The sequence below is a fragment of the Tribolium madens genome, unplaced genomic scaffold (genome assembly GCF_015345945.1).
Source record: "Tribolium madens isolate multiple individuals breed KSU strain unplaced genomic scaffold, Tmad_KSU_1.1 Scaffold_11;HRSCAF=98;Tcas5.2_LG3b, whole genome shotgun sequence".
In the NCBI taxonomy this organism is placed as follows: domain Eukaryota; kingdom Metazoa; phylum Arthropoda; class Insecta; order Coleoptera; family Tenebrionidae; genus Tribolium; species Tribolium madens.
The window spans coordinates 3861903-3881242 of NW_025400975.1; the positions used below are offsets into that span (position 1 = coordinate 3861903).

Sequence of the window (19340 nt, forward strand, 5' to 3'; positions counted from 1 at the left end):
ATTTTACCTAAACAATTATGTTATTATAAACCAAAAATTCCAAAAAAATTCTAATAAAAATAGCAGTTTCAAAAAAAAACAAGACAAGACCGAATTTCATTTTCAAAAATAATTTTCAAAATTCTTAGGATAAGTTGCTGTGTATAAAACTCGAAAACAAACCAAATTTTGAATAAACCATATTTTTTGGTAATTTCGTAGCCCAAAAATTGTTTTTTTAATTATTAATTTAAACAAATTTATTGTTTAAGTAGTTTTTGTATTGTTTCTAATTTTTTATAGGTATCTTTCTACAAAAATCGGATTTTTTTTAATTGTTTGTTTAAAAAAAACTCAAATTCAAACTGTTAATAAAATTAATAATTTTAGACAAACTCAAATACAAAAGAAAATATTAATTCAAATACAAATTAGTTTTTAAAAAAAGTAAATGCAAAAGCCGCTTGGAATTAGAAATTTTGACAACTATTAGACAAAACAAAAAGTTCACATGTTCAAAAAAAGCCATTTCAAAGAAGGTTTTCAACAATTTGCAGTCATTTTTACTTTGTTAATTCCGGCTAATGTACATTAAGAACGGTTTATGTTTTGTACTATACTTATGTAAAACGTTTCAAGGAGTCGATTGCTGTTAAAAAAATTGCAAAATTCTTGATAGTTATTAATAAGTTGTTGACGAATTAATATCCTTGTTATTTTTGTTTTACCAGCGATTTTCTCAATAACTATTTATCGCAAAACTATGGTGTTTTTTTATAAGATAGGAAATTAAAAGTACTTACCAACGGTACCAAACATAAGACAGTTATCAAAAATAATTTTAAAGTTATTAGCTGATATCCGCTCCGGTCCGAGAATTGCCGAAAATTTTGACAAAAATCAAACAAAATCAACCAATCGCACTTCTAGAAGTCCAAGAAACTTAGAAAAGTACAAAAATGTTGCAAAAGACTCAAAAATATGTATAAAATATTTTTAGGGTCGAGAGAAAAAAAAAAAATTTTTTTATTTTTCGTAGGTTTTCCACTTACTTTCAATGTTCCACAACTGTTCAATGTTGATAAAATTTCCGATTTTGACACTGTGAATCCCCAATTCGTACAGTGGACATTTGGTATAACCCCCAACAGAAACTTGAAAAAAAAAAATTACCAGAAATCAATGATTTCGCAAACCTACCAGGCTGGAAACTGTCTTCTTGACTTTTAGCGTCTCGATCACTACAAAACATTGATGAAAATCTGATAAAACATCAAAACCGACCCACATAATGTCTTTTATGATTTTTTGGACACTATTAGGGGCCCGAAAAATTTGCGACGTCCCTCGCACTTTCAATTCACCAACAGCACGAAGAAAATCCGACATTGTGAGTGGATAAGAATCAGCGATTCCGATCGATCTGCGAAACCCAAAATTATATTGTTTAGACTAATTTTCGACGTACTGGTAACACTCGGCTAGCTCTTTTTCGATTTGCATAGGATCCATGTTTAATTTCCGCGATTTTCGTACAAGAATCACCAAATTTTTCATTTCGTCTTTTTTGAGAAGATTATTTTTGTCGGTGTCTAAATATCTGAAAATGTAGCGACATCGCAACTCGGCTGGACCGCCCCCGTGACTGGTCCCCGGCTCAGTAGCTGACAAAAAGTACAAAAATTCGCGAAAAGAAATCCCCCCACGGCCATACAAGTCCGCTGAGCGGTACAAATGAAGAGCTTCGTCTTTCGTCCAACCCAAATCAACGACAAATTTGACAAAATTTGATAAAGTTAAGTAGACAGCAGGGTAACTCATTAAGAGAAACTCCTTGTAGAGCACTTCCTGAGCTGAAACTTTTCGTAGGAATTAAGTTACAAGAGTTGAAAGGTACCGTGACGGTCTATCCCTGCTGCTTCTACAATTTGTTCATAAATCGTGTTTTTCCCCGAAACTATAACATTTTCCGAAATTTCCATAAAATTTCCAACTGTTTCATGGTCAGATGGCGGGTTTAAAATCGGTGATGGTTTTCGAATAGTCCAAGAAATAAAATCGAGGATTTCTGGGCTTTTCAAAACGCTTGAATTGAAGAGTTTGATAATATCGTCGAAAGTGCACCACCGGATTTTCCCCCTGTACTACACCAAAAATAAACATTTTTAACGTGCGAAATTTTACTTTTCCAAAAGGACTTTTGGACTTTTTCTTCATCTCGAGTGTCACATCTGCTGTGAAAATCGCATGACAGATATAAGGAGTTTTGTGTGGTGACGGCATCCAAAGTTTGTTCAAGCGAGCGAGTCCTTGAATTGAAGCGTTACCGCCGAAAATCTAGAAAAAGGGAAGAATTTGGGGGTTTTTTAGGGAAAATTTTACGTCGTTTAGTAAATCCTTGGCTAGATGGCCTAACCAACTATTTAGACCCGAGACTTTCATCGAAGGGATCCAATATTCGTTGGAACTGGATTCAATAATCAGCATTATGGACGTGTCAATGCGGCAACAAACTATCACAGAGACCACATCGCACAGCTCGAAGATTGATTTAAAAGTTGACGATTTTATGTAACTCATTGAAGAGCTTGGCCGAGAGTCACCGGAGGATCGATTCATTGAAAAGTCATTTTAACGGAACATTTGACATATCATTGTGTCATTTTATCCATAACTAAAACAAAAAACAAAGAATTTTACCAATAAGGGGGTATTATGTTTTTTATAAATTTTTTAATCCTATCACCTGTAATTATTGTGCTAACTGCTCTGTCTGTTACGATTTATTTACCAATATGTGCTAAATATTAATTTGTTCCCTTCTGAAGACTTCTGAAAACTGTTTTTCTTGCAAATTTGAATGGATCAAAGCTAAAGAAGCATAATTACAAAATTAAATAATTTTATAACAATGTGTTTCTACTTCCTGACTAAAATTTCTTACAAAAATTTGAAAATAAAATGTTGCGAGAGTCTTAGATTTATAAGAGCAAGAAAGGGTGCGCCAGAACTCGCGCCCCAGAGAAAAATGCCATATCAGGTAAGATGCCAGGAACATGGAAAAAATGTTAAAAAATTTTATCTATAAAAATTTCGTTTAAATTTTGCACTTTGACTTTATTTATTTCTGTTGGAAAAATAATTTTCCAAGTTTTTTTTTCTATAGGTTATTAAAATAGGAAACAAGAAAGCTGTATCCTAAATTGTAACTCTGTTCAATGTTATTTGTGGCTTTTACTGTCAAAATGTTTGTGCCTTTACTAAATAATTGTAAAAAAAAACATATACAAAAAAAACTTCTCATCAGTATCATTAAATAGACATAAAAAAATGTCAAATGTCAAAAAATAAATGGCAAAATTTTTTGACCCATAGAATTTTTTAACCACTTTTTTCATGTTCCTGATATCTTACTTGAAAATTTTCGCTGGGGCGCGTGTTCTGGCGCACCCTGTATAAAGTCAAAATTTTGGTGAAAAAATTGGTAGATAGCCACAAATTTTGTTTACCCTTTGTTTTTGTCACTAGAAATTTTGTTAAAAAATTATGGTTATGTTTTCAAATTGAGATGTTGTCAAAATTTTGATTTTTATGAATCTTGTGTGCCTGTTTGCTCTTTGAAAGCGCAATAATTGAATACCTGAGGACAGACATCATTATCTCCTATCTCCTAATGTCTAAAGACAGAATTCAGTGCTAATAATTTTGATAGAAACACAACGCAAGTAAGTACAATGTTGTGGACAAAAATGAGGATCTTGCTTCAAAAACTTTGAAGAAAAAGGATGAATATACAGAAAAAAGTTATTTAGCAAAAGATACAAGTAGGTATTATGATGATTGGCAATAAATAAATTTTGTGTAATTTATTGAAATGAGCGAAAAATCGATGCAGTTTATAAATTCTTCTTCAGCTTTAGTTTCAAAATTGTTACTTTTTCAACTCATTCCTCAAAAACGATGCACAAGGCACTAATTTAATTTCCTTCTTTCCGAGGTTCTTTCTCATTCATGTTTGTTTTATATTCTTGTCGATTTCTTGCTAAAAATTAAGAAATATTTAGCAAACCTGCATTACAAATTGCGTCTACATTTTAACGGGCCCTTTTTCTAACTTCCTGCTTGCGAACAATTCGTTTCCAAATTTCGAAAAACTGTTAGTGTACCGAATTTGTTTTATTTTTGGTGTTTCGTCTCTAAATTTTCTTAGACGATTTTTTGTGTTGACGTTTAATGACATTGTTTTCAAATTAATTCAAAAAACCGGAACTGCCAACTTCCTTTACTAAAATTACCAAGAATGAATTTACTAGTGGTGCCAACGTTAAGACTGTTTGGCATTTCCATAAAAAAAAACTTTACAAAGTTTTTCTTAGCCCAAAGTCTCGAAAAAATCAAACTTTAAAATTAATTTACATTTTTTACATTTTCTGAAGTCCTAAAAACTCAAAAAAGTGCATAAAACGTTATTGGGTCAAGTTTAATAAATTACGTTTTTGAAAGTGAACGTTAATAAAATCGCAAAAATGGACAATTTACCTTAAATCGTAAAAACGCTGGAAATATCGCTTTTTAGACGTAAAATTACACGCTGAACACGATGCACCAAGTTAAAATACTCTACGATGCATAGTTTTTAGGATTATTAAAAATAGAGACCAAAAAAACAAAAATTTTTGATTCTTATGAAAAATTGGTACTATTTGTAAAACTAACCCTACTTAGGACTCATAGTTCATCCATCCAAATGAGAAATCACAATTTTCCATAATTTACAATAGACATAAAAACCTCTATTTGACAAAAAAATAATCAATAAAACAATATTTTAAAACTTGAGCTTTGTTTAAAGTTTAAACGCCAAATTATCATAAATCAATCAGTTTGTCTGAAACCAGTCTTATTTTTTTAATTACTTCTGTTGCAGCACTTGCAGGAACTTGAATATGGCTGCACGTGCCGCCACTGACGTCTTTTTCCAATATGGCGCGCGGTGGAGTGACGTGTTTGATTATTTTTGTTGTAATTTGTGGTTTTCTGAATGTAAAAGGACAAAAAGACATTATTTTGTTAAATGAAGACAACTGGACGGACATGCTGAAGGATGAGTGGATGGTGGAATTGTAAGTAAACTGTAATTTCGATTCAAAACAAGTCGCTGTCATGTCAGATGATTTGAAGCGAAACCGACTGAAAAAAACGGAAAACTGATTTTTTGCATGCTTTCGCACGTTATTTAATTAAAACACGGCCTTGGTGCGCATTTCCGGTCGAAATTTTCGATAAAAATTGCAAAATGCAGGCGTGGGCTTTCGCCAAACCCATGCCGGTTTTTACCGTAATTGGCGATAAATTCATCGGTTTAGGTGCAAAAATTGAGAAAAAGTGTTGCGGGGGTCAAGGCACACTGCAAGGCTCCAAAACTCGTGATTGTTGACAAAACGTCATTAGTCAGTGGCGTAACAAACACAAAAAATATGCCAAGTTTCAAAATGATTGACATCTCGGTAGGTCATGGAAATTCATATTTAAGGTGGCAACATTTGTTCTTTGAGAGTTCTAGGTTGTTCACTTTTGTACGATTGCACCCACTGAGGTTGATGATACGTCAATTTCAAAATTTGTGATAATTGTCGCTTTTAATAGATTTTGTGCTGTTTCACATTTATTCCTTTTAGAAAACCTTCCAGTATTTAATTCTCAACCTTCCCCTTTTCTACTTATGTTATTTTTTCAGACAGAATTCAACAGAAATGTCATTTTTATGACGTATCGCGATCTAAAGAATGTTCACATTAGTAACTTTTTTAGAACTAAAATTAAAGTCTGGTTTGCAGTTTCAATGCCTACTGAGATGTTAATCATTTTATCAATTTTTTTTATTATTTTAGTTATGCACCATGGTGCCCAGCTTGTAAGGGTCTCCAAGACACATGGAGACAGTTTGCGTCATGGGGCCTCGATATGGGGATCAAGGTTGGTCAAGTCGACGTGACCTCTTCACCAGGTCTCAGTGGTAGATTCATGGTGACTGCTTTGCCCACCATATTCCAGTACGTGGTCACTAGATCAGTCTAGAATTTTTAACAGTTTTTTTAGTGTCCTCAATGGTGAATTTCGACAATACAAAGGTTCCAGAGATAAGGAGTCTTTCATGTCTTTCGTAGTCGAGAAAAAGTGGCAACAAGTCGAACCTGTGCCTTATTGGAAATCGCCCAACTCTATACAAATGTCGATCGTTTCCACATTTTTCAAACTATCACAGACTTTGAGGGTAATTAACATTAACAAAAAGAAAACACAAATTTAATTATTTTCCAGCTGATTCATACGAAATTGATGGATGATTTTGGGTTGCCAACATGGGGGTCTTACTTGATTTTCGCCATAGCTACCATCATCATGGGGGCTTTACTGGGATTGGTTTTGGTTTGTATGATTGATTTGATCTATCCTCCCAAACAAACAGTGGTAGTGACCAAAGAACAGAAGAAAGCAAAGGAATCTGATGATGAATTGGTGAGTTTTAAGAGTTTTTTATGAAATCAATAAATAATTGTTGTAGGGAGATGAAGATATCAAAGATGATTTATTAGATGATGCTGAAGGGTCAGATAAAGATAAAAATAAAAGCAATCCAAGCAGTCCAAACGCCAAGAAACGTAAACCAAGAAGAGCCGATTAATTAAACAAGAGGGCAAAATTTGAGACTTTAGTGACAGTTTGCGAAGTGACTAACATAAATGGAAAGAAATCAATGATTCCGACAAGATATTTAAATTTTCTATTATTATTAATATTATTGTAGATTTTTTCAATAAACTTGTGATGTTATTTTTAACAAGCGTTTTTGCTAACACCCCAAACTTTGCACAAATATCCAAATATTTAATAGTTTTTTATTTTTTGTATTATTTTTTAATTTTATTATTAACACGCAATTTGTTAAAAACACCAATGGCACATGAAAAGTGCAATAATAACACATTTCACTTTACCTATTTTTCAATAATTCACGACCGTTATTTTTATTTTGTTTTTGGCGACTGTATTATATGAGATTTGTCAAAATTTCGTGACAGGTTCGGCTTGAATTATCCAAATCCAACAATGAAGAAAATGTTAAAGTATAAATTTCAGTTTTCGCCTCAAAGCGTCCCAAAATGAAACCTTTTTCCAGAAAGAAAGGATTTCTGATTGACAAAATCACCGAAGATTCATTTTACGAGAACCTACTCCTAGGTGTTACCTCAGTGTTGAAAAATTGCAATTTTGTGACTCAAATCCACCTCGAACGTTGCCCTGCAGCAACAGTTGAAGAAGTGTCAACTTGGGAGGCCACCAACGGTCTTCTTCTACCCAGCGACCTCCGAAATTTTTTCCTTTCGACCAATGGGTTTTCCTTTACTTACAAATTCCAGTATGATAAGGGTGAAACTGACGACCTGAGTTGCTGCGTGTTAGGAGGCATTGAAATCAACCCTCTTTCACAAATGGAAAGACTCGTGACCACTGATACAATGTATTTGACTGAAGGTGGGATCAAAATCCTGGCTCCTTATAGCAAAATACACGTTTTGGCCAAAATGGACGACAATTGCGTGGTTTTGGCCCAGTTTAATCCCTCGAAACCCGCCAGTATTTGGTTGTACTACAAAATGAGGATTTTTTACCTCATTTGTGAAGACTTTGTGACGTATTTTCGCATGGCGTTGGCCCATTTAGGGGTGCCTGGGTGGCAATTAGCCGTCTTAAAGGCCACTCTCCCGGAATGGAGCAACGAAATGATACATATTTTGGCACCTGGAATCCTCGAAAACAGACCTTTGGTCGAGAAAAACGAACTAAACGTTATCGACTCTTCAATTTTTGAATTTGAAGATAATCCAGAGTGTGATGTGGAAAGTGAATGTGATAAGAAAAAACCGGTAAAAAACAAACCGAAAAAGTGAAAGTTCTATTGTAACAAAACGTAATATAATGAAAGTATGGAATTGGGTAATTAACCCCCCATAATCCGCAAAAACGTGAAGAGGTTAATAACAACATTGAGCAACAATTGGACTAATTTCCTCCCTAAACCACTCCGATGAAGTGGGCACTTTTTCGAGTAACAAATTCACTCGTCTTCTTCATAGAGTAAACGGTGTCGTTTCGGAAGATCCATTTCTTCACTCGAATCATCATCGTCGTTATCTTTCCTACAAACTAGTGTAAAACTCAATTCCCCTAAAACAACCACAAACCTGAATCTCCGACCCTTGTTTTTACTGACATCGACACCATTCTTCTTGTGTATCTTCAAAATCGTTCCGATTTCTTTATCTTTGTTGTTCTTCTTCTTCTCGTGGGCAAACTTTTTCACGTAAATTATCCGTTTCTTTGGGACTTCCTCACTCTCCTCATCTTCATTAGTGTCATCATCGTCCGTTTCTTCAGTATTGTCACAATCCCTCCCCTTTTTGGTACAAGATTCACTCACTTCGTCTTCTTCAGTATCGTCATCTTCGTCACTTTCTTGGAATTTCCGGGTGTAGATCTTCGATTTTGTCACTTTGACGGGTTCTTCATCTTCATCTTGGTTATTTTTTCTAGATTTTCGTCCCTTGGTCAACACTTCTTCATTTCTGATTTTGAACCTTTTCGTTTCGTCGTTGTTCTTCTTCCCTCCCTTGTACTTTTTTTCAGTTACGTCGTCTTCGTCATTGCGTCCTCTATTCTTGTTCTTCCTAAACTTGCGATCATCTTCATCTTCGAGATCACGTCTCGTGTATCTTTCTCTCGTCTCACGTTTATCACGTTCGTTGTATTCAGTCACTTTGTGCTTCCTGTCGCAGTAAGCCGTGGGGATGATTGTGAAGCAGATGAACAAAAGAGTGAAACAGATGAAGATCCTGCATTTTGGCGGTAAATTTAAATTTGCTGGGGCGGGGTGTCCACTTACCTCATTTTGTCTCGACAAATGCTTCAAATTGCTTTGTTTTTCTCTTAAATAGAAAAAAAATGTTGATACCTGTGTTTGCTCTGATAAGGGCTTGGATCCTTTAATCCCGATCTTTGTAACAATGAAAATAAATATCTTCAGTGTTTATTAAGTATTTACACATTCCCAACAAAACCAAATCATTGATGGGTCTCAATTCGCAACTTAAAATAAACTGAAAATTATTAGATAATTTCCATGTTGTCGGTCTTCATTTAGGGTTTTGGTTGGAACGAGATGGCTGTAAAGACGTAGAGATTGTATTTTTAAAACCTGGCACTGGATCTCCGAACTGCTTACGTGTCCAATAAATAAATTTCTATAAATACGACCCGTTTGAAGTACCTACGAATCGAGCCAGTGCGAATTTTAGTATAATATAGTTTAGTTCGTGTAAGTTTCCATCTTGCTGTAAGTAAATAGGATGTTTGTGGACGGATTTACTTGTTTTCCCATGTGTCAAACAATGTTCTAAGACTCACAGCTTAAGTCTTTCGCAACAACCAACGTCAATGATTCCCCCGAGTTGCATAACGATTTTTTTAAGGCGCCAAGGTGAACTCAAATTTAGGTTTTGTTCAATTTTTTTTGGGTGAGTCAGAAAGGCTAGTTTATGGGTTAGTGACAGTCTAGACGAGCTTTGTTTTAGTCAATAGATATGACCGGAAACTTTCCTCTAACATATTTTTAGAAAAGGTGAATGAATATACCTGATTATCTGTCAAGTTCGTTGGCTTTTCCAAAGATGAGATTTTTTACAAAATATTTGTTTTAAAAACAATGCACTTGTTTATTAATGTCGCGTACAAAAATACTTCTTGTAACTGTTTATTTCAATTGTTACATATTTTTAGTCTCAGGTGTGACGTTTACTGATAATAAATTGCTGGGGGCAATGCCAATGTTTCTCTCTGTTTTGAAACAAAGAATTTTTTTATCTCTTCAAATGTCGTTTGTTTTTTTTTTAAATCAATTATTTCCTTTTATTTTAGATAAATACATATTTATTTAACAACTTATATTAATTCTTGTGTATTACAAAATAAACTTGTCTATGCATCATATTGGTTTCCTTGAAAGTTTTATAACAAATAAATTATGTCTATATTTAATTCAACATTCAAATGAAAGTGTTAGTCATAAAAGACAAAAATATGAACTAAAACGTTTATAACATTTGGTTTATTTCTTAGAAGGAAATTCATTCAATTACACATCAGTTTATTTCAATAACTGTTTTTTAACCTTTTTTCCTCTCAACGTTGTTTATATTTATTTGATAAAAAATATACCGGGTGACAAAAAAATCTCTTGGCAACACTGAATTATCTAATTGTATTAATTTGTTATATCGGAATATTTCAGGTGACGGCAAAATCAGCAGTCGCCCGTCGCAAATGACAATTGCTTATAAAATTGTGACGTTTGAATTTGCAAGTCAAGGTTGCCAAACTAAATTTGATACCAATTTGAAGTAAAAAATCACCATCATTTACAGACACCCGGTAGTTTCAAGGATATTTAGTTTAAATACACTATACAGCTTCTCCCAAGTTTTAGGGCCGATCCAAAAATAAATATTTCTAATTGAATAAAAAAATGTTTTGCTAGTGAGGATTATACAGACATCAATTTAGTATTTTTACAAATTTTTTTCTAATGGTAACTGAAAATTGAATAATGTAAAAGTTGATAGATTTTGAGTAATTAACATTTTAATATTGAAAATTCGGAATTCTGGTAATTTATGGCCACCCATAAATTATTAAAACTTTCAAGATTTTCAATAATAAAATGTTAATTACTCAAAACCTATCAACTATTGCATTATTCTATTTTCACAATTATTACTAGAAAAAATCAAGTAATTTTTTCATGTAGAAATTATTCCAATTCTAATTAAGTGAAAAATTGTTTTTTCAAATTTGGTTTTTATGATCTCACTGCCATACGCCAAAAATTTTGAACAATATCGAAGCACTTAATTAAAGTCTGTATACTCCTCTATTGTTTGCACTAGCAAATTTTTTTTTAATCAATCAGAAATATTTCTTTTTGGGCCGGCGCTAAAACTTGGGACAGGCTGTACACTACTCTAAAAAAATTGAAAAAAGTGTGATTTTTGAAACGCTGTATACGTATCTCAGTGATTAAAAAAGAAACATTTTGAAGCTTCAAATTTCTTGTTTTGAGAACTTTTTTAATTTTTTTTATGAGCTACTGTTATTACGCAATTTTAAGAAATTTTTGGTCCCAGACTTTTTTTTAAGTTAAAGCAATACATGGACCGGATAGCTTATTCATTCAACTTCAATTTGCTTTTTTTATGTTTCTTTTACGTCAATTTGTCGCTGAGATATCTGACTTTTAATGAAAAGGATCCTTTTTGTCTTTGATCATTGATATCTCCCCAACCAATTATAAAACAGAGAATGTAAAGGTAATTTCAAAAACTGGAATAAACTTCTTACAAGATCCTGTTACAATTTTTTGAAAAAAAAATTTTTTTCACCCTCAACATTGATTTAAAGAAAAGAGAGAAAAGAAAAGTAACTTTTCACAAATATTCAGGAGAAACTAATGTTTCCAGTTTTTTTACAACTTAATGTTACCCCCAATAGCCAATAAATTTTTAAAGCGATCTATCAATTAATAATCTACTTACATCAAAAATTTTTAACTTACAATTTTGCTAAAAAAACATCGAAAAAATTTAAAATTTTTTTTTTTTTTTGAAAATGTTTTGAGCTACTGTTATTACACAATTATATGAAATTTTTGGTTCCAGGCTTTTTTTTAAGTTAAAGTAATGCATGGATCGGATGGCTTATTCATTCAGTTTCAATTTGCTTTTTTTATGTTTCTTTTACGTCAATTTGTCGCTGAGATATCTGATTTTTAATGAAAAAGGACCCTTTTGTCTTTGATCATCGATATCTCCCCAACCAATGACCGCACAGAGAATGTAAAAACTGGAATAAACTTCATACAAGATCCTTTTACGATTTTTTGAAAAAAAAATTTTTCACCCTCAACATTGATTTAAAGAAAAGAGAGAAAAGAAAAGCTACTTTTCACACTAATGTTTCCAGGTTTTTTACAGCTTAATGTACCCCCAATAGCCAATAATTTTTTAAATCGATCTATCAATTAATCTCCATCAAAAAATTTTTGACTTGTCTTACAATTTTGCTAAAACAACATCGAAAAAATTTAAAAAAAAAAATTTTATTATTTTTTTTTAAATATTTTTTTTTGATTTGCATGAGAATGTTCGTAAATCGAGTTCTGGGGTATCAGAACTTATTAAAGACAAAAAAATTGTGTCCACAAGGGGGCTACAAATCTAAAAAAATACAATGATCAAAAAGTGTTAATTAACGGGAAAAAATAATTCAATATCTTTTTTTGTAAAAACGATTCGCAACTTGGATAAAAACAATTATGAAGTGAAGTAAAAAACAAATTAAAGGACGAAAAAGATAATTGTGGCCATTGTGTGTTCATTTTTGACAACGAAATGTTGCACTTACAATAAATTTGCATATCTAAAAAGGCTAAATTCTTGGTACTTTGGTTTGTTAAGAAAAATTATGAATTAAAAACAGTGGAAAGCTTTCGTCTATTTTTGGCACCCATAATATTTACATTGGCCTCAACCCAGGCAAATTTCTACCAAAATAAGTCCATTTTTCCCATAAATCAAGTTTTACCAACGACGCACCACTAATTCCAAGTCCACTGTGGTTATATTTAAAAATGCGCTGTGTATTGTTCCAACCACCACGTGAACCTCTTGGCAAAGTCGATGGTCAAGTTTCCCCGAAACTCTAATAATAACCTTTGATAATAACACGTAGACTCACTTTGATATCGTTAAAGTGGCGCAAATCGTTTATTTTTTGTGTGAGTTGTCGGTTAAAAATAAAACCAACTCAGACTCACTACTTTTGCTCGCCAGAGAACGTCTTAGTCACAATGGGTAACACACGCAGTGCACCACAACATGAAGAAGACATATGGTGGAACAACAATTCTTCAGTTGACAAAAGTGACGAAGTTGAACCGAAAGAAGAAACACCAAGTGACCGTCAGCGGCGTCACAAACAGGAACTAGACGAGTTTAAGCTCGAACTAGCCCGAAAACACGAGAAACGTAGACAAATAATCGCCGAAAAGCGGAAAGAAATGGAGGATTTACGTGACCAAGTCAAACGTTTGAAGCAAGAAAACGAAGAATTGAAGAATGGAAGACTTACAAGTGGGCCGAACGACTTGGAAGAAATCAAACGGAATAATCTCGAACTGAAAATGACAGTTGCAACACTCCAGAAAGATATCCAAGACTTGAACAGTGAAGTAATAAACTTTGAAAAAGAAAGAGCGGATTATAAAGCCCACGTTGTCGCTCTTAAAGACGTTGTGAGTGTTTCCAAGCAGATGTTGATGATCCGGGAAGCACAATTGAAGGAAATGAGGGAAAAAATCAAAGAAATTGAAGCGTCTTTAGCTGGAAAGGAACTCAAAGTTTTGTCACAAGACTTGAAAGCTGAGTATGAAAAACAGTTGCAAAATATCAGAAACTTGAGGATTGTCTACGAAGAGCGACAACGTGCTGATAAGAAGCAAAAAGACGAATTGAAGAATTTGGTAGAAGAAGTCAAGAAGGAGTTGCAAGACGAGAAGGAGAAAAATTCGTAAGTTTCACTCGTGGTGGCCTTTAAAGAGTCATTGTTTGTATTTTAGAGAGCTTGGCGAAAACTTGGCCAGACTTGAAGAAGACAATTCGAAAAAATACGACGAAATCAAAAATTTAGAATCAAATTTGGGGTTGACGAAAGCCGAATGTCGCCAGTATCAAGCAGAATTATCAGTTATTAATCAAGTAAGTGTGAAATTTTTGAGTAGCAAGATTAATTGTTTGTAGTTGTTCTCCCAAATTCTTCTTGGTTTCAAAAACAACCAAGAAATCGACATCGACAAACTCATTAAGCTGTTAGAGGAAAACCATCACCTCCTCCAAGACATTGCTGTTAATGAAGAATCCAATCAAGTGTCAGCTCTTCCGAAAGTTCTTTTAGACCTAGTGAGCGAAGTGAGTGAGGAAGCATCAAAAACAAACCCAGAAACACAAATTTCCAACCAAGTGAACAGCGCATCAGAAATCGTTGAAAATCTACCAAAAGTGTGGAAAGTCTTGATTGAACTTTTGAGTCATCAGAGTGCTCCCACAACCAATGAAGACCCCAAGAATGAAAATCCTTGCTACAAAGTGGTGGAAGGTCCAAAAGGGCCTCATTTGGTCCTGAGCGTAAGCCAGACTTTTATCCGATTGAAGGTAAGTCACTGAGCTGTCAACAATTTTTTCAAATTCCTTCTTCCAGGACTTGATTTTGGAGAAAAAGTCCCTAGAGCGTGAAACTAACCGCCTCAAGCAGCTCAACACCCACTTGGAGGGCCGTCTCCAAGAGCAGGAAAAACGCCTAGAATTGGTCTCAAATGAACTCTCCGAGACTTGGCACGTGGTGGGCAAACTCCAAAAGAAGCACGAACTTCTCCACACACAAGAAAAAATTCTCCGTTACGAATTGGCCCAAAAACGCAAACTTTTAACCGAACTCAAAGGCGAACTCGAATACAGCCGTGAAAAGTGGCAAGAAGCCAGAGAAAAAAATTCAAATACTGAAAAACAATGGGAACAATTGCGAATCGAGTTCGCTTCGCGGAAAAACGGAGGAGGCGATGATTCCAACAACAGCATCGAGAGTGGCTACAGCGACGACAAGGAGTCGTCGAGTGAAGACGATTACGACATCGACGAAAACAAAGAAAAGACAATTGATGCACGAGAAGAACGGTTGATGCGTCTCGAAAGTCAGGCAAGTAGCTTGGTGAAACAAGTGACAAACACGACGAGTAGAGGGGAGGCCATGGTTAGCAAATTGGATTCGTTGCATGAGATGTACGGGGAGGGGCAAGAGGAGGGAGAAACGTCAGGGCGGGGCGCTGAGTAAAGTACAAACTTTTGTACAAAATTTAAGTATTATTGTGCTGTAATATTTTTGCAATTGTTTTTATATGGCAATACAATATTTAATAAAGTTGTGTAAAAAATCACAGAGCCCAAATTTTCACATAGTCCACTTTTAAAACACTAGAATTGTCCCAAGTTGGTAACCATTGTGATGAAGCTTTGTAGAAGTTTTTTTGTGCTTTGGGGTCGTTGTTTTTCCATGGCTTGCTGCCATCATTGCGATCCTCAAAACAATGACCTCCAACTCCCACACCAATTGTCAAATACATCTAAAATTACCACTAAGTCTACTTTTACCAAAAATTCAACTCAACCTCTTTATCAAATGGTGCGAATGAAGTGCCATTACGCCATCTCTCGACATTCTTCATATCTAAATCCAAGTTCTGAGACTCACTTACAAAACCCCCCTTAGGGGGGTAAATATTTCCATAAACTTGGTCATCAACCATGAGAATAATTTCGTCTAAAACCAGAATTAAACAAATGGAAAAGTTGTTTTTATTGGAATTATCAAATTAATTAAAAAAATAAAAACTGAATTGTCAAAAAGATTTTTTTAGCGAATTTTAACTTTCCATTATTTCTGTTATTGAAATGTAACGTTATTATACTCTTATTCATATTAATGTGCATCAATTTAAAGGCCGATTCACACAAATAGTGTCATTAATGTCATTCAGAACAAATTTAATCACATCAATAATGACAAAAACTGGGGTACACATTTTTAGGGAGGATTGAGGTTAAGGTTGTTTGAATTTTCGCATGGTCGCCAACTTAAAATGATTCTTTTCAACCACTACTTTGATGAAAACGACTACACATCTGATTAATCTAGGGGCTTCACCTGGTTTCCAGATTGCGGTAAATTTGTGATAGTCATCGCTCCACGAGCCTTCGTTTTTCTCAATTTTTTTCAAAGCGTAATTCCTAGCGGCAGGGGAACTCCCCAGTACACACCCGCCGTACAGTTTTCGCGCCATGGCTTTATTTCCGGGGAGGTAAGCGATCCGGATTTGCCCGGAAGCGTAATCCGGGCCGTACTCCTCATTCACCGGATTTAGGAACAATTGAGGATAAATCCAGTCACCTTTGGGCAATTTAGCCCGAATTTCGATTTTCCCAAACTTGAAAGACCATTTATTTTTCGTGGTGATCCGACCCGAAGCTACTGGAGGAAGAATCAAAAAAGCCACCGCTTTTTGGACACATTCGGTGGTGCCGGGGATTCCCGTACATCTGGAATAGTATATTACAACCAAGCTGGGAAATACGTCATTTATCTGTCAAAGTTCTGTCAAATGTTTTTGACATTAGATGTAATGACACACTTCCCGACCTCCAAAAGGCATATTATTACAGTACTTGTGAATAAAAATTGAAGTTTACTTTTTACTCACTTATCGCCAAGGTCTATTTCGTGTTCAAAACTCACGAATCCTTTACCGAAGAGTTGTTCGGTGGGAATTGGGCGAATGACAAGTTCATTGTTGACCACCGACAAAATTTCCTTTCGATCAGTGTACAAAACAAATTCAAAATCCTACAAGTGACAATTATCAAAATTTTCATTCTTGTTTTGGGCAAAATTTTGTTACCGGTTTTCCGGCATATTTGATTTCTGGAGTCCACAAGTCTGGCTTCAATTTGTCGAAATTTTCGCTATAGATTTCTTCTCCTTTACACATCTTTTGGTGTTTGCTGATCGTAGCGCTCGCTTTGCAACCACTAGGAAGAGTTTCTTCTTCGGGTGCTGGTTTTGGCACCAGTGGGGTTGAAGGTGATCCCTTTTTGTCTAACAATTGGCTGACTACAAACTCTTGATCGTCTTTAGTGTACCCCAATTTATTTTTCCCGTCAAAATAGTCAACATAAGTCCAGTAATATAGTCTGTCTCCAAGTTTTAATTTCGCATAAGGGTCGTAGAAGGTCCAACGGCCGTTTTTAGCCTTTGTGATGTCTCTTGAAAATGTTCCCCCTTCACGGCCATTCATTTCTTCATTGATTTTGGCGTGGAAGGCGAAGAGTTTTATGCCTTCTTGGTCTGGGAAAGTGTGGATTTTTGTAATTGAACGAATTTTAAATAAGTAAACTAATTTTTGCTTTAATTGTGCGCTGTTTTTAACAAAATAATGAATTTTATAAAAATTTAGGGAATTTTACGTCAGTTAGTAGTTTTTTCATGTTCGCCACCGAAAATTCGGAACATCATTGTCACCAACATTGAAAACAAAAAATGCACTATACTGATAAAACACCCAAACGAGTTTGTTAATAGCCTTGATAAGGACATAAAACGGGTTTTTACTCACCTGGAATCGACACTCGCAGACCTTGAGGTTGAAAAACTTCAATCAAAGCATCCGGAACTTCAAAGTCAGCTAAACTTAATCTTATAAAATAAAACACTACAAGCCATACAAATTCTTTCATTTTTACTCTTGCTACAAATGTAAAATGATTAAATAATGTTTAATCGTTGTTATTCGAGCAAAATTGAGGTCACAAGGTCATCGGGAATTCCACAAGACGCGCACCAATCGAAAGAATTCTTCCTCGATCAGGGTGGGATTTTCGAAAATGGGGAATTTTCGCATGAGAACAAGGTCACTTTAGAGTTTGTTTTCATGGTATTACAAAATAATATACATCAGATTTATGATCACAAAACCTAATTTTAAAGAAAAAGTTTGTTTTGGTTATTGTTAGAATCAATCCGGGCCCTGATTTGTACAAAACCGCTCCTGTTCCCAAAACAAACGTCATAGAATGACATATCACAATAATTCCATACAACACAACATCCATAATATGTTTGCGTATTACTTTCGTCAATAACAAAGTGATTTAATTTAGTAATAAAGTTTTTTTTAATGATAAGAAGATTGGCGTTTCCATGTTTTAAATAGTATTATAATAATTTTACTGATTGCACACTTTTCGTCTCTAAATTTCCAAAAACTGTTGGCGGTACCGAATTTGTCCTCTTTTTTGTGTTGTTCTCTCTAAATTTCCTTAGATGGTTTTTTTCTGACGTTTAATGATCAAAAACCGGAATTGCCAACACCTGTTATTAAAAATACTATGAATGAATTTGCTAGTGGTGCCAACGTTAAGACTGTCTGATATTTCCATTTAAACAGGCCACACGATTTTGTATTGTAATAACAAATAAATTAATAATTTTCCGAATGTGAATAGCTAATTTTTGGTCATTTGTAATTTCTACTCTACAGGATTTTCCTTGCTAATGACATAAGGCGTAATTTTGACAGATGTCAAATAGCTTGGTTATTTTTTCTAAGCCAACTGCAATGAATCAAGTGCTAATTGTTTACAACTCCCAGAAATAACTTAATTGAAATAATTATAATAAACAATGAGCAACGAAAAATATTTTGTAATTGACACCAGGAAAGTGTGTTTATACTAATCCCCACGTTGTTTTATCTAATCAGCGTATAAATTTCCAGGTAATAAATGTATTATTTTTTTTTTACAATGCATTGTTCATTCTTTATCTAGATTTAGTTTTCGAAAATGTCTGGTGGCGGAAATAAGAAAAAGCCGACGAAGACCCAAGGTTGGGAAGAGGCAGGCTCAGAGTTCTACCAGGAAAGTTACCCCACTGATGCTGACTTAGACCCTCTACAAAAAGACCCAAATCCTAAACATTTAGCGACGTTGTTACCCAGCAAGCAAACACGGGCAGGTATGTTTCACGGTGATGATGGTGTCAAGCATTCCAAAAATTGTGTTTCAGCTGCAACAATTAGGATTCGCACAAATGACAACAGGACGATTCGGAGACAAACAGCTTCACGGTCGCGAAGAGACTCAACTGTGCATAGGAGAGCGTCAACAGCAGGCGATGTGCAAGTGGCGATGCTCCCAGACTTGTCGGAAAATCTCTCCAATGAGCAAACCACTTGGGAGGAGATCATGCAGATCAAGGGGATGCCGGTACCCATGGCCCAGAAGAAGGAAATGAAGGCCAAAATTCTAGTAAGAATATTTTTTGTATGTTATCTTAAAAACAACGTGCCAAATTTTTATTCACTTGCTAGGTAAACAAACACGTTATCGTAATTAGATGATTCATAACTTCCCCTGATTAAGTTCTGATAGAATTTATCTGGGAAAAAATGCTCCTACACAAAAGTTGAGTCACAAATATGGGGATTAATTGTAAAAACAATCAAACACAAAAAAAAAATAATTTGAAAACCTAACTTAAAGCAAATTCAAGTGAAGTAATAAAAATGTGAATAAAAATAAACAATACATACATAAAATCTAGAAAACAATATTAAGAACATATACCTATTAATTATTATTTTA

The 19340-nt window shown here is 34.5% G+C and overlaps 7 protein-coding genes across 12 annotated transcripts in view; 4 read left to right on the top strand and 3 right to left on the bottom strand.

The window, feature by feature from the left end:
* LOC123016057 overlaps positions 1–4581 on the bottom strand; it is a 7636-nt gene extending 3055 nt beyond the window's left edge. For 2 of the 5 annotated variants that reach the window (XM_044416259.1, XM_044416286.1), the window contains exons 1-6: positions 2362–3093; positions 2164–2316; positions 1877–2123; positions 1448–1832; positions 1180–1402; positions 1032–1133 (exon numbers count right to left, since the gene is read on the bottom strand). In XM_044416259.1, coding sequence (XP_044272194.1) covers positions 1032–1133; positions 1180–1402; positions 1448–1832; positions 1877–2123; positions 2164–2316; positions 2362–2598 — 1347 coding nt within the window. In that variant the 5' untranslated portion in view covers positions 2599–3093. Of the gene's footprint in view, positions 1–1031; positions 1134–1179; positions 1403–1447; positions 1833–1876; positions 2124–2163; positions 2317–2361; positions 3094–4518 lie in introns of those variants that run through there. The other 3 variants (XM_044416267.1, XM_044416278.1, XM_044416294.1) reach the window with 3 other exon arrangements.
* A 359-nt stretch (positions 4582–4940) lies between these two features.
* Positions 4941–6820, top strand: LOC123006458 (thioredoxin-related transmembrane protein 1-like). The gene is made up of 5 exons (XM_044400958.1): positions 4941–5102; positions 5871–6032; positions 6079–6253; positions 6301–6498; positions 6545–6820. Exons 1-5 carry the CDS (start codon positions 4963–4965, stop codon positions 6662–6664), a joined length of 795 nt encoding a protein of 264 aa, XP_044256893.1. The 5' UTR covers positions 4941–4962; the 3' UTR covers positions 6665–6820.
* A 190-nt stretch (positions 6821–7010) lies between these two features.
* Positions 7011–9120, top strand: LOC123006465 (tubulin polyglutamylase complex subunit 2-like). 2 transcript variants are annotated; one of them, XM_044400980.1, is made up of 2 exons: positions 7011–7061; positions 7120–9120. In XM_044400980.1, exon 2 carries the CDS (start codon positions 7143–7145, stop codon positions 7929–7931), a length of 789 nt encoding a protein of 262 aa, XP_044256915.1. In that variant the 5' UTR covers positions 7011–7061; positions 7120–7142; the 3' UTR covers positions 7932–9120. The 2 variants fall into 2 exon arrangements, with proteins under 2 accessions (XP_044256915.1, XP_044256906.1); XM_044400971.1 differs by having other exon boundaries at positions 7041–7106; positions 7160–9120.
* LOC123006475 (sarcoplasmic reticulum histidine-rich calcium-binding protein-like) lies at positions 7924–9531 on the bottom strand. The gene is made up of 3 exons (XM_044400994.1): positions 8924–9531; positions 8226–8873; positions 7924–8180 (listed from the first exon to the last, which is right to left on the bottom strand). The coding sequence occupies exons 1-3, from the start codon at positions 8926–8928 to the stop codon at positions 8099–8101; spliced, it is 735 nt and encodes a 244-aa protein (XP_044256929.1). The 5' UTR covers positions 8929–9531; the 3' UTR covers positions 7924–8098.
* Positions 9280–15079, top strand: LOC123006444 (probable DNA double-strand break repair Rad50 ATPase). Its single transcript, XM_044400931.1, has 5 exons — positions 9280–9373; positions 12924–13659; positions 13709–13847; positions 13890–14300; positions 14347–15079. The coding sequence occupies exons 2-5, from the start codon at positions 12941–12943 to the stop codon at positions 14974–14976; spliced, it is 1899 nt and encodes a 632-aa protein (XP_044256866.1). The 5' UTR covers positions 9280–9373; positions 12924–12940; the 3' UTR covers positions 14977–15079.
* LOC123006450 (beta-1,3-glucan-binding protein-like) lies at positions 14986–17552 on the bottom strand. The gene is made up of 6 exons (XM_044400945.1): positions 17312–17552; positions 16598–17043; positions 16400–16542; positions 15847–16238; positions 15311–15462; positions 14986–15265 (listed from the first exon to the last, which is right to left on the bottom strand). The coding sequence occupies exons 1-6, from the start codon at positions 17430–17432 to the stop codon at positions 15077–15079; spliced, it is 1443 nt and encodes a 480-aa protein (XP_044256880.1). The 5' UTR covers positions 17433–17552; the 3' UTR covers positions 14986–15076.
* Positions 17553–18229: 677 nt separating this feature from the next.
* Positions 18230–19340, top strand: part of LOC123006440 (transmembrane channel-like protein 7) — a 5882-nt gene continuing 4771 nt past the window's right edge. Inside the window, exons 1-3 of the mRNA XM_044400917.1 lie at positions 18230–18472; positions 18525–18711; positions 18763–19004. Coding sequence (XP_044256852.1) covers positions 18540–18711; positions 18763–19004 — 414 coding nt within the window. The 5' untranslated portion in view covers positions 18230–18472; positions 18525–18539. The remainder of the gene's footprint in view (positions 18473–18524; positions 18712–18762; positions 19005–19340) is intronic.

What these genes read in the sequence shown, in the direction of transcription:
- LOC123006458 (XM_044400958.1), top strand. Translation starts at nt 4,963, where the DNA reads ATGGCGCGCGGTGGAGTGACGTGTTTGATTATTTTTGTTGTAATTTGT. An exon ending in GCTTTGCCCACCATATTCCA is followed by an intron (nt 6,033 to 6,078) that starts GTACGTGGTCAC and finishes CAGTTTTTTTAG; the next exon opens with TGTCCTCAATGGTGAATTTC. An exon ending in AACTATCACAGACTTTGAGG is followed by an intron (nt 6,254 to 6,300) that starts GTAATTAACATT and finishes ATTATTTTCCAG; the next exon opens with CTGATTCATACGAAATTGAT.
- LOC123006475 (XM_044400994.1), bottom strand. An exon ending in AACAAGGGTCGGAGATTCAG is followed by an intron (nt 8,181 to 8,225) that starts GTTTGTGGTTGT and finishes ACTAGTTTGTAG; the next exon opens with GAAAGATAACGACGATGATG.
- LOC123006450 (XM_044400945.1), bottom strand. Translation starts at nt 17,432, where the DNA reads ATGAAAGAATTTGTATGGCTTGTAGTGTTTTATTTTATAAGATTAAGT. An exon ending in GAAATAGACCTTGGCGATAA is followed by an intron (nt 16,239 to 16,399) that starts GTGAGTAAAAAG and finishes ATACTATTCCAG; the next exon opens with ATGTACGGGAATCCCCGGCA. An exon ending in TACCGCAATCTGGAAACCAG is followed by an intron (nt 15,463 to 15,846) that starts GTGAAGCCCCTA and finishes TTCTGGTTTTAG; the next exon opens with ACGAAATTATTCTCATGGTT.
- LOC123006444 (XM_044400931.1), top strand. Translation starts at nt 12,941, where the DNA reads ATGGGTAACACACGCAGTGCACCACAACATGAAGAAGACATATGGTGG. An exon ending in GACGAGAAGGAGAAAAATTC is followed by an intron (nt 13,660 to 13,708) that starts GTAAGTTTCACT and finishes TTTGTATTTTAG; the next exon opens with AGAGCTTGGCGAAAACTTGG. An exon ending in AGACTTTTATCCGATTGAAG is followed by an intron (nt 14,301 to 14,346) that starts GTAAGTCACTGA and finishes TCCTTCTTCCAG; the next exon opens with GACTTGATTTTGGAGAAAAA.
- LOC123006465 (XM_044400980.1), top strand. Translation starts at nt 7,143, where the DNA reads ATGAAACCTTTTTCCAGAAAGAAAGGATTTCTGATTGACAAAATCACC.